We start from the raw sequence: 16,480 nt of genomic DNA on the forward strand, positions 1-16,480 counted from the left end.
AAGGGGTGGCAAGAGGGTGGCCAAGGCTTTTATATGGGGGTTCATATTGAATTGTTGACGGGGGGACGGGGGGTGACGCGATTGTCGACGGGGTGGGCGAACACGATTGTCCAACGGGGGGGGGGGGGGGGGTCAGTGGGTGTCAGTGGGTAAACACAGGTAGGTTAATCAACAGACCTTATGGCACCACTCCAGGCCCCAGTTGGAGAGGAGTGGTGACCTGTCTTAAGCTTTTCTTCACCATAATTATATTTATATAGCATATAGGCCAGATGAAAAGTATATGTTAGCATAATAATGTAAGGTAAATTTTCTTCCATAGTCGATATGTAACCATTTATTTTTACATAAATGATTGATGCATTTTTCGTAAATAGTTAGTTGGAAGGAATCTAAAATAATATTATAAATAATAATTGTTAAATAATAATTGTTGCCCAGATGGCAGGAGGAGTGTAATTTAAAGACCACATATAGAGAATAATCAGTTTTCATAGGAATGAATGGGCGCCATGTTTTAATCCGCTGTCATTTTCTTTATAGGTCCATGGGTATTTGTAGACAACGGCGAAAGCTTCGTTTATTGAAGAAATATGTTGCACAAAAGTTTGATTTACAACGAGTGGCTATCCTGGAATAAGAGCAGGGAGTTCTGTGTTTCCAAAGGAGCAGATCGGCGAAAGTTTTGTTTATTGAATAAAATGTCGCAAAAAAGTTTGCCGTCCTTCTTGGACGTCCTACATTGTCGCTTTGTTCATTGTGTACAATCTTCTCTTTCCTTGGATTTATTAGCAGGCTACACTGTGTCGGGCTGCTTTGAGATCACGATGCTTACGTAGCTGCTGCGGCTATCGCCATCCGTCTTAAACCCCGCCCTACCATAAGGGTACGGTCGGCGGTGGAAACGAGCTGGGCTATATACCACACCCTCACTACTGGGCTGAGGTGTGCTGGGTCCGAAGCGTACCCGCCGGTGGAAATGCGCCATAAAAGCACAAGTGGAAAGTAACATGTGGTTAAAGATTTCCTGTTTGATCAAAGATGCTCTTAAAACTTTGACATGCTGTCATACAAAATGAACAGAACGACCAACCAGTCACAGTCACCAGGGGTAGGACGATAAGATCTCTCTGAAAACACTTTAGACCAGAACATGGCTGAGGCGATTCCTGCCAGACCCAACATGATGACCGAGGCCAGGAACACACGAGGAGAGGGAGAGGAGAGGATGGTGGACATCTTGGTTTGTCCTGAGAGCCTCAGAGATCAACAGCAGGACTCTGTGGGGACAGAGGAGTCCTCCAAGTCTCTGGGAACAGGAAGAAGTCAGCGGCCGGACGCTGTGATCTATATCTGTGAACTACGCATGCGCCGGCTGGCGGTTTGTGTATATAATGAGTGTTTAGAATCCACCTAGGTCACTGCTTTTTCCCCTCCTTCCCTTTCTCCCTCTACTTACTTAGTAAGGCAGCCTCTACGGAGGCCTTTTTTGCGTATTGCGATTACCTCTCTTTAGCTTATTCTTTTTCAGGTTTATTGGGATTGCTACCCTTATATCTAGCACGGGATTACTACCCGTATATCTAATCTTACTTATATTGTTAATTGATAATTTGTATTGTTGATTGATAATTGATTGTATGGTTTATTGTATGGTTTATTGTAACACTGCTCGTGCAGTCTAATAGACTCAATTGTTGACTCTAATAGATATGCAAAGACAGGAGCGTGTAGACCTCTTTAATAGAAACCTTAATGTTGATTTAATGTTTTAGACTCTTTTTAATGTAATCATAATTTTCTGTAACATTTTGTAAAACGGTATTATATATTAGACTCCGTTAACATTTAACCTCTTTCTCTTGACAATTCCTTTTCTCTGTCATAGTGTAAAACAAGTTTATTGAATCTAAATAAAACTACCTGACTACACTTTGTAGTAGGCGATTGAATCAGTTCTTCAGTAATTGGCCCGGCTCCTCAGTAGGGGCCCAACCGACAGCTCGCAGCTCTCCCAGCCTCCGCACGATAGGTGAGTGGTGCATGACACAAACAAGGTTTTATTGTGACTGGTCCGGAGAGTGAGGCAATATAAAGAGGTTCAGACTTGTTCCCCGCTTCGTGGCCCATAGGGACTGAGGTGGTAAGAGACGCCACAGAGTTCGATCGAAACGCGTATAGCCTAAATTTAGCTTAACCTCGTAGGGGCTTAAACGAGTGACCTGTGTTGGACACATAGACCAGAGTCTTCCTCCACTGTGCTTAGCCGAGGAACTCTAACACGTACAAAGAGGGCCAGCACAGGTTAAGCCCCGGGGCCGAAGAGAAACCAGTATCGGGTACCCCCCCCTCCTAGGCGACGGCTCAGGAGAGGTCTTCCCACCTAGTGCGACTGAAGGTTCTCATATAGCCCTCATACTATAAAAACCCATTATAGGTTGGAACACTCAACACTACTCATTTCTAAGTAAATTAGGATATCAGTGTCTAAACATGGTAACACATCATTGATATCCAGGTGGTATCTGATCACAACCGATATTGGAGCGACTAATACTCATTTTTTTTCACATTTTCATCTTTATTGCAATAAATGACGTTGTGTCCTTGAGCAAGTGTCTTCATGTTATGTTTAAGTGTTGCCTCCTTCTCAACACGTTGCAGCCAGCTCCGACATGTGGTTATCAAATGGTGGAGAAGAGTCAGACAGTCATTGGTTGGTTTTCAGTTGCTACAAACCACACTAGTTCTCGATCTAGGGCTGCCTTTGTCCCTTCAACAGGTGAAGATCACCCTTCAGAAAATGGAATTGGTATTTATATCGGATTCAAAGGAAACGTTTTAAACTAGAAGGATTTTTCTGTTGAATTCTATCTTGGCTTTCCTACCATGTAGTGATCACTATAAGACACTTGTATAAAAGTATCTAGTGGTTCTACCGTGTTCAGAGGGAACAGTAGTCTTGTGTCCTGGTGTCTGAATAGGCTTGTAGGTCTGAACTTGGACTGTTTCTGTTAAGGGACAGGACGAGTGAACCCAAACGCTAGACACAGGGAGGCGGAGACGGGGTGAAAGGAAGTGGGATTTATTGGGACCAAGGGGTAACAACAAGCCGGGCTAGGCAAGCGGTAGTCAGGCAGGCGAGGATTCGGTAACGGTCAGGCAGGCAAGGGTCCGGCGACAGGCAGGTGGTCAGGCAGGCGAGGGTCCGGTAACAGGCAGGCAGTCAGGCAGGCACGGAATCGGCGACAGGCGGGCAGTCAGGCAGGCAAGGAATCGGCGACAGGTATGCAGAGTGAAGGACGGAGAAATGAGAGTTGTAAACAACGAACTGACGCCGGCAGAGTGGAGATTGCAGATTGCAGACAGGTGTGTCGGGAGAATGAGGAACATTGGCGATAAGCGACCACTAGATGGGGGTGTTGGACCGTGTAGCAGGACGGGGCGTAACAGTTTCAGCGGCTCAACATTGAACTGATCTTTGATTTGCTTTTGGACTGAAGGTTTCTGTTACTAATCCACTATTTCTTCAGCTTCAATCCTTATAATTGCAGTGTTTGCCCTGAACTTTTCCTTTTATATATTTTAATCATTGGTACCAAACATTAAATAATATCTCACTCGAAACAAATTCTATATTAAACCCAAATTTTAAATCATCTAACCATTTATATAAAATTGTAAATGTTATTTTAGCATAGGCCTATGACAAAGATATGTATTTCAAACATGTCTTGTATATTTTGATCGCTTTGAAGTAAGTAGAATGATCGGAACATTACTGAAATGACCCTCAGTGATGCTGCAGACGTACCACTGACACCCAGTCTCTATGAGCACAAGTGGAAAGTTACATGTGGTTAAAGACTTCCTGTTTGATCAAAGTTGCCCTCAAGACTTTGACCTGCTGTCATACAAAACAAACAGAAGGACCAAGCACTCACAGGGGTAAGAGGATAAGATCAACTCTCTGAAAACACTTTAGACCAGAACATGGCTGAGGCGATTTACGCAACGCCCAACATGATGACCAAGGTCAGGAATACACAAGGAGAGAGAGAGGAGAGGATAGTGGACATCTACGCTAGTCTGGAGAGCCTCAGAGATCAACAGCAGGACTCTGTGGGGACAGAGGAGTCCTCCAAGTCTCTGGGAACAGGAAGAAGTCAGCGGCCAGACGCTGTGATCCCTACCAAGTGTCACATCTGGGCAGTGGTGGTGCTTCTGGGCCTGCTGTCTGTTGTAATGCTGGCTAGACTGATTGGGTTGGCAGTGAAATACAAGACCGACGTGAACAAGACCGTCGAGGAGAAGACTGTAAGCATGAACAGAGACGTGGAGCAACTTCTCCAAAGGCTGAAGAATTGAACAGAACAGAGAGACGCACTGCTTTGTCAACAGGGCTGTCCCAGTGGTTGGGATAAGTTTGGTTGTAAATGTTACATGATCTACAACGAGTGGCTATCCTGGAATGAGAGCAGGGAGTTCTGTGTTTCCCAGGGAGCAGATCTGGTGGTGGTGGACAGTAAAGAGGAGATGGACTTCATTAACAGATACAACTTCCTCTTCTGGCTCGGAGCGACAGATGAGGCCGCTGAAGGGATGTGGAGATGGGTTGATGGGACCGTCCTGTCACTGGATAACCCCTCCTGGAGAGGAGGGGGACCTCATGGTGGTGAGGACAGGAACTGCTTAAGGAGGGTCTGGGAGCAGAACCAATTTAAATGGACAGATGAGAGCTGTGAAGCCAGAAGGACTGGGCTTTGTGAACATAATTTAATGAAATTATTGATGAAAACATCTCTTTGTGAGGGTGAGTGTATTTTTTTTACATCTTAATGCTAACAGACGTTGCCTGTTTTGTTTCATACTTGTTGGGTTCCTTCATTGGATAAGAGCTGTGATTGGCTGCAAGGTGTTCCCTAAAAGGAGATGACATGAATCCTTCACTGGTCACTGCAGGAGCTGTACATAGATGCTGCTCTCTGTTAGAGGCTGAGGTTAGGAGGTGAAGAGTCAGACAGCCATTGGTTGGTTTTCAGTTGCCGCAAACCACACTTTTAACGGATGTGTTCAAAGCAGATGTTTTAAACTAGATTAATTTTCATATTGAATTGTATTTTGACTTTGGTACCATGTAGTGTGATCAATATAAAACACTTGTATATAAATGATCTAGTGGTTCTACCGTGTTCAGAGGGAACAGTAGACTTGTGTCCTGGTGTCTGAATAGGCTTGTAGGTCTGCACTCGGACTGTTTTAGCGGCTCTGATATGCTTTGTTTATATTTTATTATGTGGGTTTAGTCTGGACTGGTCTCTTTGAACTGATGTCTAATTTACTTTTGGGACTGATGAATAAAAAAATGATATTCCCAATCAAGCAATGTTTCATCTGCAACATTTCTTACTCCAGTATTTTCCCTGAATCTTTCTCATAGTTCCCTTGTCATGAAAAGTGTTGTACTATATTTTTTAATATATGTTCTTAATTAAATGAATCAAATAATAAATTGTAGGCTACATGAAACGGTAATTTGAAATACTCTCATCCTTTTTATTAACAACTAATCGTAAAAGATTAATATTTCATGTTTTAAGGTCCTGTTTGTGTTCTCCCAACCCAGTCGCCAGAGAAAAACGTTCCCAGAGTACTCTTCTACGAACGTTGGATACGTAGCTCAGTCAACGTTTCAGGGCCAAAATACGTTACATGTCAACGTTCCATTGTAATGAGTGGAGACTGCGCCCGCACCACGTGACTTTCAAGTTTCTTATTTCAGCACAGAAGAAAGATGGCGGCCAGCCGTGTAAAATGCTACATTTTAGGGCCGTTTCTGTATCTTCAGATTTTTTGATAACATCTTTAGCGAGAAATGTGTAATTTATGTTCACAATCTTGATTCAGAGAATGCATATGAGCTTTGGTTTAGATGGTACGCGGATATAGATCGTTCCTGCCAGCAAAACGTTGTGAACTGACGTAATGCCCAAGGATACGTTGACAGTATACGTTTTCGTGAGCACTGGTTTACGTTGCAGTTCAACGTAAAATAGCGAGTTGTACCTACCAACAAGGACATTTCCTGGTTATAAAAAAATACATAAATTGGAATTATTTGGAGACTTCCACACCGCTGCCAGTAGCCTACGGCGAAGGTGACGGTGATGCAGGGTTGCAAGCTTCACGGTTTTCTCGCCAAATTGGGCTGTTTTAAAAACGGAGTCGCGGGTGTAAACCTCAAAGACGCGGGTCACGGGTCCCACGCGTCCCCCCCCGCCCCCCTCAACAATGTGGGGGGCGATGAAACAATGAAACATTCACACACTGAATGAATGAATGAAACGGAATGCAGGAATCAGAGAAAGTCTGCCCTCTTTGCGGCGCGAAGCATGTTTCAGAAATCAGCACATTTAAATAAATGCTATAGGCCTAGTTGTCACACAGACACATGCTATTTTTTTATTTTTTAAATATGGAATTATTTCAGGGGAGAAAATGCCGTGAAACAATGTACGCACGGTGCGTTCGGGATTTGGACTGATATAGCATATAGAGACCTAATAAAATGTGTTTTAATATTTGTAGCATTCATCTTAGTCTATTCTTTTCGGAGGCTACTCTGCTGTTGGCCTTGATGGGGAGATATTTTTTTGCTGCCACAAAATATAGTTGAATCCAACAACATTCCTGCGTCTCCTCCTACCGAGCCCATTTCAGCACCGTGTCAGTAGACAGCTACAATCCTACGACGTCGTGAGAGCAGAGCACGCGCGTTCATGTTAAGATGAGTTTCGGGAAACGCTCCCCTAAAATTAACGATGCATCGTGAGATCCATCGTACGATGGATCGTACGAGCATGGATCCATCGTTATCGGGAAACAGGGCCCAGGATAACCGAACAACACTAACACACACACACCCAAACCCCACACAATGTCTCTGATGCAAAGGGCCTATGAGGGCACCAGAGGTCCAATTTGGGATTGTCCTAAATCCCTGTCCCAGGATCCCTTGCGGCACCTGGAACACGGCGACCACGCCCACGGTCGCCACAATACAAATCAAAGGCATGTTATATTTATGACATGAAGGTGGAATTTATTGAAGGCATTTGATCACAGCTGACAAATTACGCTGAAACATTTTAAACATGCGCAAAATTGCCCCGTGTGTGTGGGGGACGGCGGCCGTCCGTGACTCATAGCGTAGCTCTTCGTCCGTCACACTAACCCCGCGTCCGCGGCCGAGCGGCCGCGGACGCCTCGGGCGGCCGCGGCCGCCGCCCGAGCGGCCGCCCGAGCCGCCCGAGCCGCCCGAGCCCGAGCGGCCGCCTGAGCGGCCGCTCGGGCGCTGAGCGGCCGCGCGGCCGCGCGAGCCACGCGGCCGCCCGGGCGGGCGCGTGGCTCATAGCGTAGCATTTCGTCCGTCACACTATCCTCGTAGCCGTCCGTCACCTGCAGCAAGCCCAGAACATCAGTCCGGTTAATTAACAGCATTAATATAGCTTTTATCCAAAGTGCTTTACAGTGTTGACTGACACCCATTCACACTCTGACGGCGGAGTCAACCACGCAGCTCGTCAGCAGAAGTTTGGGTGAGGCGTCTTGCTCAGGGACACCACGACGCTCAGCTAGGATGAGCCGGGGATCGAACCACCAACCTTGCGGTTTGCAGCCGACCCGCTCTACCTCCTGAGCTAATGCCGCCCCCTTAGTCTTATTTATTTAGACAAGTCAAACGGGCTGACGTCATTAAGGAGAAGGTAACTTGTTTATGCTGTGGACATTGGGATCTACGGAAGAGGATTAGGGCCATTGGCAGAGAGAGAGAGAGAGAGAGAGAGAGTTCTGACTTTAATCTCATAAATCTGAGTTTAAAGTCAGAATTTGGGGAATAAAGTCAGAACTCAATTTTTTTTTTCTTATGTGTGGCTCTAATCCTCTTACGTAGGGATCCCACCCAACACAATCTGGCCATTATACGGAATCACACTATCCCGTCCCGTATCGTTTTATTAGCAGAGGGTATCATGCAGCACAAGATACATTAGATAAATATGGATTTCATTTTAAATTGTTTTGATTTCACCTGCAGTCTTTGTTGTGCATTGTTCAAGAGGTAGCCCATAGACTATCTGCTGGGAGTTAAGAATACTAATCTGCGTAATGAACTAGACCAACACAAAAATAGTAGGCCTACTACACACGACTGTAAATAATTATGCTATGGTCAACTCAAGTTAATTATTATGAAACTTACCGCGACGGTCGTGGCCTCCTCGCAGGAGGCCACGTGCAGGAGGGCCACGGCTACGGCCACGGCGATGATCCACTTCATTGTGCTGCTTTATTTAATTGTAAGACGCCAACCGCTGCCTTGTTGTGGTTCTCTTCGTTTGTCAGTAGGTCGTTCTGAGCACTGTGTTCCCACACGCCGTTTATATTGGGTGAGAACGTGGCACGCATACTCTAGCGTTGCCAGACATTAACCAAATCATTAACCACGCCTGGGCGTGGTTCCCAGGCGTTGTTTGGGAAAATGAATAGGCCTACGGAGGGAAGTGTAACTGTAAACAAAGTTACGGGAGTCTAGTGAAATGTTGATGCCATATATTAAATAAATGATGAATGAATAATCAAGTGTTTGAATAATTGAGTGTTTATATATGTATACATAAATAAATAAAATGCATTACAAAATTAATTAATTGAACTAATGCATGAATGAATGAATGAATGAATTGTAAAATATCTGTTGAGCTGAGTTATTGACGTAAAGTCTGTGAAAAAGAGAGTAGGCCTATAATAACAACGTTATTTTTCATGAAGGCTAGATATGCAGTTTATTTATTCTTTAGCTTTGACAAATTTTATTTTCTATTTTTTACACAGTCCTGTATATTGAGCAGAGCAATTCAGAAAAAAAAACCAGATTGAGGGAGTAAACAGTAGGAAACTCTACTTGCCTCCAGCTAACCATATTTACATGGGCTCGAAGGTTTAATTGATTTAGATTGTTTAAATTCCGCTTTTCTTAGCCTATACTGTGTCAGGGATAAGGCTTTCTCTGTCAAACGCTCAAACTGTAGAGTTATGGATGTCATGCAATCAATAGGCTAGTAAATGATTGAAAAATAAATAACCGATTCATATATATAGGCTATATATATATATATATATATATTAATGATTTTAGTTTTGGGTTAGTTAATATTTAATTGGGTATTGTTGTATAATTTAGATAAGGCTGTTGTAATCTTTTTCTTTCCAAAAAAGTATCAAGGGTGCTGTATAAATGGTCTAAAAAGTAGACAATTAATTTCCACCACTGACTAAAACCGGTTTCCTCTGAAGAGGAGGGAACCCGCTAAGCCGATTTCTGGTCTGAGATGCGAGCAATCTGGCTCACCCTGCTACCTGTTAGCTAACTGGCTCAACCTGCTACAGTATATGTTAGCTAACTGGCTCAACCTGCTATATGTGAACTAACTGGCTCCACCGGCTGGTTTCTGCTAGAAATGAGGGAGATGAGATTCCAGCCCAAACAACAACAACAGTGGGGAATTGTACAATTGTAAAGTTAAATTAAACATGTGTAAATATTTCCAATAGATGAATGAATGAAATTCTATCATGGCTCATTATATATGAATGTATAATGAGCAATACAACTGAAACGATGTAACCCTACAACTGAAACAAACCAACCAGGCTCATGTTAAAGCTAAAGCTAGAAACTAAATCAGACCCGAGTAAGTGGGGCTAGTTAGTGAGGTTCTGGGGAAGATCGACCCACTGTTACATTGTACAAAAAAATCATATCATGTACATCTGTGTTACATCTGTGTTTAAGCAAATGTAGGAAGCACCCAGGAATAAAATATGGCTGGGTACTCGAGAATCTCTCTCTCTCTCTCTCTCTCTCTCTCTCTCTAACTTCACTTCCTTGGGTCTTCAGCATTACACCGCCGAGTGTGTACCCTCTGGGTAATGGAACAGACAGAGACTCCTCTGTAAGGCCATACTGAACTATAGTTTTGCATGGGCTCTGAACAACACCACAGGAAGACACATCTTCTTCCTGTAGGTCGCTGATACACTCGTACATAAAAGTTGCTCAAGGCTCAGTTATGGTTGGACGTCGACGCAACGCAATGACCACTTCAGTCACTTCGACGCAGACTTGAACCCGTTTTGGTTCTGCGTCGGGTTTACGTTAGCGGACCACAGCCCTTGCTGCTGCGTCGCCTCGACGCAAGGTCACTTTTAACGGATGTGTTCAAAGCAGATGTTTTAAACTAGATTAATTTTCATATTGAATTGTATTTTGACTTTGGTACCATGTAGTGTGATCAATATAAAACACTTGTATATAAATGATCTAGTGGTTCTACCGTGTTCAGAGGGAACAGTAGACTTGTGTCCTGGTGTCTGAATAGGCTTGTAGGTCTGCACTCGGACTGTTTTAGCGGCTCTGATATGCTTTGTTTATATTTTATTATGTGGGTTTAGTCTGGACTGGTCTCTTTGAACTGATGTCTAATTTACTTTTGGGACTGATGAATAAAAAAATGTTTAATGTTTTTGAAAAGCAATGTTTCTTACTCCAGTATTTGCCCTGATTCTATAGTTCCCTTGTCATGAAAAATGTTGTACTATATTTTTAAATATATGTTCTTAATCAAATAAATCAAATAATAAATTGTACATGAAGCGGTCATTTGAAATCCTCTTATTCTTTTTATTAACAACAAATCGTAAAACATTAATATTTAATGTTTTAAGGTCCTATGTTCGTTCTCTTCAAACAGAGAAACAATTGAACGTTCTGCTATTGAACTCATTCCTCAGTAAAGTAGGATATCACGGAGTATAAACATGGTAACACATCATTGATTTCCAGGTATCTGATCACAAGCGACGTTGGAGCGATTAATACTCATTTAAAATTAATATTTTCCTCTTTATTGCAATAAAAGACGTTGTGTCCTTGAGCAAGTGTCTCCAGAGCGGCAGGTCGCTGGTGTGTCGATGAAACCACAGCAGCAGTTCCACCGCACCAGTTTGACCAGTCAGTCACGTGACGACCTGACGGAGCAGCCCAGCATGCGTCCACATCAGGCCTCCTCTGATTGGTCGTCCACCTGCCCATCATCCCAGAGACCCGGGGCTCTGGGAGCCAGGGGCCCCGAAGGCGTCCCTCAGCAGCTGGTCCAGGTTGTGTGTGCACTGGTCCCGGCTGGGGCCCGCCCCGCCCGGTGGGAGGGGCTGGAGGTGGGGATGGGGCGGGGCGTAGGGGAGGGGAGTGTGCAGCTGGCTCAGCGTCAGCCAGAAGGCGTCCGGGTCCGCCTGGATCAGGTGACAGAACAGGACTGGAGGAGGAGGAAGGGGAGGAGTCAGCAGCACGCCGAGACACCTTTTACCTTTGAGTCGGGGTCTCAGTAGGATTTCATGGATTCATGTTTCACCCATCGAGCTCATTTAGCTTGAATCCAACATTTATTGACCCCACCCCGTGTGTGTGTGTGTGTGTGTGTGTGTGTGTGTGTGTGTGTGTGTGTGTGTGTGTGTGTGTGTGTGTGTGTGTGTGTGTGTGTGTGTGTGTGTGTGTGTGTGTGTGTGTGTGTGTGTGGACTGTAGCGCTGCTACCTTAGACACGCCTCCTGAAGGCTGATTGGTTGTCTACAGCTCAGGTAGGGAAGGCAGGCATCACAGACAGCATCCAGGTCAGCCTCACCTGAACCACAGAGGAATGAAGACACGTGTATTAATACATGTGTGTGTATGGGGGCGGGGCTAGTCTAGTGGGTAGGGCGTCCAAAGGGTCCGGGTTCGATCCCAGAGGTCCTCTGCTTCTCTCTCCAGGATGATGGCCGCTAAATGTAGGAGGAGGACCCAGAGAGGGAAATGACTAAGAATTTATAATTATATTTAAGAATCTCGTCTGTGGTACAGTGTACACTCAAGAACACAAAACTCAGCTTGCAGAGTTTCTTTAGAAATGACAAAGTCCTGTTTGACCACTTGGGGGCAGACTTGTACAGCTTGTAAAGTCAGGCTGTTGGAGCAGAACCACGAGCCTAACAGCAGAAAACAAGTCTGCTGTTCTGTTATCTGCTCACCAGATGCCAGAACAGTTTTGAACGGACTCCAATGGACCAAGTTGAGAAATATGATGGAGTTGAAGTGTCAGAGAAGTCAATGAGACCAACTGAAAATATACAAAGCGGGTTTAAAATTAAACTGCTGATTCTGAAAAAAGAAAATGATATATTTGTTTAGATATATTTGAAGTGTGATTTGTTAAATGTTTTAACAAAGTTTAACGGTTAGAAATTGACCAGTAGTTGAAGTGTCAGAGAATGGGCGGACGGCTTTGCAGTCCTCTCATTGACTTCCATTATAAAATGTAAGGATTTAAAAGTTGGATATTTAAAAATCTATAAATGATTTGATGTAGAAAAAGCAGTAACGCGCGATTCCAAGCTATTAAGAACGTTAAAAAAATTTAAAGTCTCAAGGTGAATGGAGTCTCTCGGTGAAAACACTCTCGGTTGTGGAAGGAGTAGGGTCCCAAAATTTGTAGAGAATAAGAAAGAAAGAAATAAATAGTTGAGCGCTGTTTGCAGAACTGACCTAATGACTCAGACTACAGGCTATGAGATCTGATCATTTCAGCTATTTAAAAAAAACCTGGAGTGTTCCAGTCGACTATCAGCATCGGAATCAGTCAGAGTGAGAAAGTTGGCATTACAAGATCATTTGTGCTGTAGTGATCACACTACATGGTACCAAGTCAATTCAACATAAAACATGATGTATCTTTTTGTTGATATAAAATTAAAACATTTGCCGAAATGAAAATGATTTAGCTTGATCTCCACCTCCTCCTGCCATGTCTTGGTGCTGGGGGGGTTCTGTGGTTCAAATAAGACTGGAGCTTTATTATTCTACATCAAATATACACGCTTTGGCCGGAAAAAGAGTTGTAAAAACGATTGTGGTTGTTGTCATCCCCTGCGATTGCCTTGGCAACACAGAGGTGTTGCAACATTGCAGTTACCGCGACGGCCCATCCGGTTAGAAAGACATCCTGTTTGGTAAAAGTGGGTGTTGAGACCCCGACCTGCTGTCATACAGAACGCAGAGAGAGACCAAACACTCACAGGGGTAGAACGATAAGATAAACTCTCTGAAAACACTTAAGACAGAGAACATGGCTGAGGCGATTCACCCCAGACCCAACATGATGACCAAGACCAGGAACACACGAGGAGAGGGAGAGGAGAGGATGGTGGACATCTTGGTTTGTCCTGAGAGCCTCAGAGATCAACAGCAGGACTCTGTGGGGACAGAGGAGTCCTCCAAGTCTCTGGGAACAGGAAGAAGTCAGCGGCCGGACGCTGTGAGTCCTCCTAGGTGTCCGATCAGGGCAGTGGTGGTGCTTCTGGGCCTGCTGTCTGTTGTAATGCTGGCTAGACTGATTGGGTTGGCAGTGAAACACAAGAAGACTGTAAGCATGGACAGAGACGTGGAGCAACTTTTCCAAAGGCTGAAGAATTTAACAGAACAGAGAGACGCACTGCTTTGTAAACAGGGCTGTCCAGGTGGTTGGGATAAGTTTGGGTGTAAATGTTACATGATTTACAACATGTATCTATCCTGGAATAAGAGCAGGGAGTTCTGTGTTTCCAAAGGAGCAGATCTGGTGGTGGTGGACAGTAAAGAGGAGATGGACTTCATTAGCAGGTACGGCGTGAACATCTGGCTCGGAGCGACAGATGAGGCCGCTGAAGGGATGTGGAGATGGGTTGATGGGACCGTCCTGTCACTGGATAACCCCTCCTGGAGCAGAGGGGGACCTGATGGTGGTGAGGGCCAGAACTGCTTAAAGAGATTCTGGAATCAGAACCAATTTAAATGGGCAGATGGGAGCTGTGAAACCAGTAGGACTGGGCTTTGTGAACATAATTTAATGAAATGATTGATGAAAACATCTCCTTGTGAGGTTTTGGTTAGGGTCTATTTTTTACATCTTAATGCCAACATACATCGGCTGTTTTGTTTCATACTTCATTCAGGTTCCTCCATTGGATAAGAGCTGTGATTGCCTGCAAGGTGTTCCTTAAAAGGAGATGACAATGCACTGGTCACTGCAGGAGATGTACAACGTTGTACATAGATGCTGTTCTTGTTACTACTTGTAAAATATTTTCAATATTTCCACAGTTGCTCTTGGTGTTAGAGGCTGAGGTTAGGAGGTAAACAGTCATTGGTTGGTTTTCAGTTGCTGCAAACCACACTAGTTCTCTATCTAGGGCTGCCTTTGTCCCCTCAACGGTGTGAAGATCACCCTTCAGAAAACTGAATTGTCATCTATAACAGATGTGTTCAAAGCAGATGTTTTAAACTAGATTAATGTTTATATTGAACTAGCTTAGTTTTTTGTTTATTTTTTGGGGTAAAAATCCATCATGAAAAATGTTGTACCATATTTTAAATGTTGTCACCACTCTTAACAGTTATTTGTGAAATCATTAATAAATTGTATATGAAACAATCATTTGAAATCCTCTTATCCTTTTTATTCACCTAAAATATTAATATTTTAAGGTGCTGTGTTTGTTCTCTTCAAACAGAAACAAGTTCCTACTCATTTCTAAGTAAATTAGGATATCAGCGTATAAACATGGTAACACATCATTGATATCCAGGTATCTGATCACAACCGATGTTGGAGCGACTAATACTCATTTTATTTTCACATTTAAATTTTGATTGCAATAAATGACCTCGTGTCCTTGAGCAAGTGTCTTCATGTTAAGAGTTGCCTCCTTCTTAACACTTTGCAGCCAACACCAACATGTGGTCATATGGAGGAAACTAATTACGGAACAAAATGAACACATTCTGAGAGGCATAAAGAAGAAGAAGTTTTTTGTATGAATATTGTTTTACTGGCGTAAGGTGGAGGGACCTCACGGCCCTCAGTTCCTCAATACTTTATTAAAATAAAATCTAGATTTACATGTGCACTTATTCACATTTAAAGTACTGCAAAAAAGGTCCCCAAACCGATGTGTCTTCATGGCGGTGGCCGCCGAGTTTGGGAAAAAAAAATATATATATTAAATGCATTATGTAAAATATGTTTCCGTTATATTCAATTATAAATCAAAATATTGGTAGGGATAATTCTTTCCCAAAGTTGGTCGGGACATGTCCCTCCGTCCCTATGCAAAGTTTCGCCCTTGATTAGTTTTGCTCCCGCCTCCCGGACACATTCTTCTCTCGAGGCCCTTCTTGTCATCGTCTGACTCTGTTATTTATGTTATTTGGTTTCCATTCTCCATCTGTTCACCGGATGTCCTGGTCCTTTCCTCCGCACTCACAGATCCTGCCGCTCCCATCTGCAATCACTTCCTTCCCCTGACCTGAGCGTCCTCTTCAGTCCTCCACCTGCACCTCATTCCCCCATCAGTCTCTCCCTGTATGACCAGTGCACTTCCTTTGCTCCCTTGTCGGTTTGTTGTATTCGTAATGATCTTTTCTCCTTGTTGTCTCTCAGTCTCTGCTATGCCAGTTCATGTCACTGAGGTTTTTGAGTTCTCTATTAAAAGCCTTTTTGTTAAATCTCCCTGAGTTCTCGTCTGCTTTTGGGTCCTATCTCTTTGGTTCCTGCAGCAACAACGGTTGTTGTGACGGTTCTGGTTCTTGTCCCCTCTGTTCCTCAACCAGCCACCAGCTCCAGGAGGGAGTCAGGCCTGCTGGGTCCAGCTCATCTCCTCAGCCGGGAGATCAAGCATTTACATTATTCATCACTTTTCTCTTTGTTCTCTTCAAAACTTTACATCTGTTTCTGTTCCTGTTATATTTGCAGAACTTGAACTGAAAGGGATTCTCTTTTGGTCTCTTTAAACATTAATTGCACTGCAAGTAAAACTTTCTATTACCAATCCATTATTTCTTCAGCGTTAATTATTTTAATTGGAATGTTTGCTCTGAAATTTTTTCATAAAGAAAATAAAAGCTTTTTTTTTGATTGTCATCGATATCAAACATTGTATAATAACTCTCTCTTAATTTGTATATGAAACAATATTTTGAATTCATTTCACCTTTTTATTAACTTTAAAAATTGTAATTTTGCATAGGGCTCTTGAAAAAATGTGTATTTCAACAATGTCTCTATGTATATTTGGTACATTTGCTGGAGGGAGAACAATGAACCTGACTGTTAATGACCCTAAGTGATGCAGTGCACGTACCACAGACAGTGTCTCTAGCAGAAGTGGAAAGTAACATCAGGTTAAAATACTTTCTGTCTATGTCCAAGTGGTTGGGATTAGTTTGGTTGTTCCTGTTTGATCAAAGTTATTGTGACGTTGACATGCTGTCATACAAAACGCACAGAAAGACGAGCCACTCGTAGGAGTAGGACGATAAGGTATCCTGTGAAAACAGGTTGGACCAGAAT

The 16,480-nt window shown here is 43.4% G+C and overlaps 1 protein-coding gene and 1 pseudogene across 2 annotated transcripts; both read left to right on the forward strand.

Moving 5' to 3' along the window:
* Positions 1 to 3,993: 3,993 nt before the first annotated feature.
* On the forward strand, positions 3,994 to 5,096 carry LOC311359667 (hepatic lectin-like; annotated as a pseudogene). The gene is made up of 2 exons: positions 3,994 to 4,813; positions 5,083 to 5,096. The product of its transcript is annotated as a hepatic lectin-like (transcript).
* An 8,123-nt stretch (positions 5,097 to 13,219) lies between these two features.
* Positions 13,220 to 13,987, forward strand: LOC311360205 (C-type lectin domain family 3 member A-like; the record flags this gene model as incomplete). Its single annotated transcript, XM_084480292.1, has 1 exon — positions 13,220 to 13,987. The coding sequence occupies one exon, from the start codon at positions 13,220 to 13,222 to the stop codon at positions 13,985 to 13,987; it is 768 nt and encodes a 255-aa protein (XP_084336418.1).
* Positions 13,988 to 16,480: the final 2,493 nt, after the last annotated feature.

This window comes from Micromesistius poutassou (genome assembly GCF_964030765.1).
Source record: "Micromesistius poutassou genome assembly, chromosome: 15".
In the NCBI taxonomy this organism is placed as follows: Eukaryota; Metazoa; Chordata; class Actinopteri; order Gadiformes; family Gadidae; genus Micromesistius; species Micromesistius poutassou.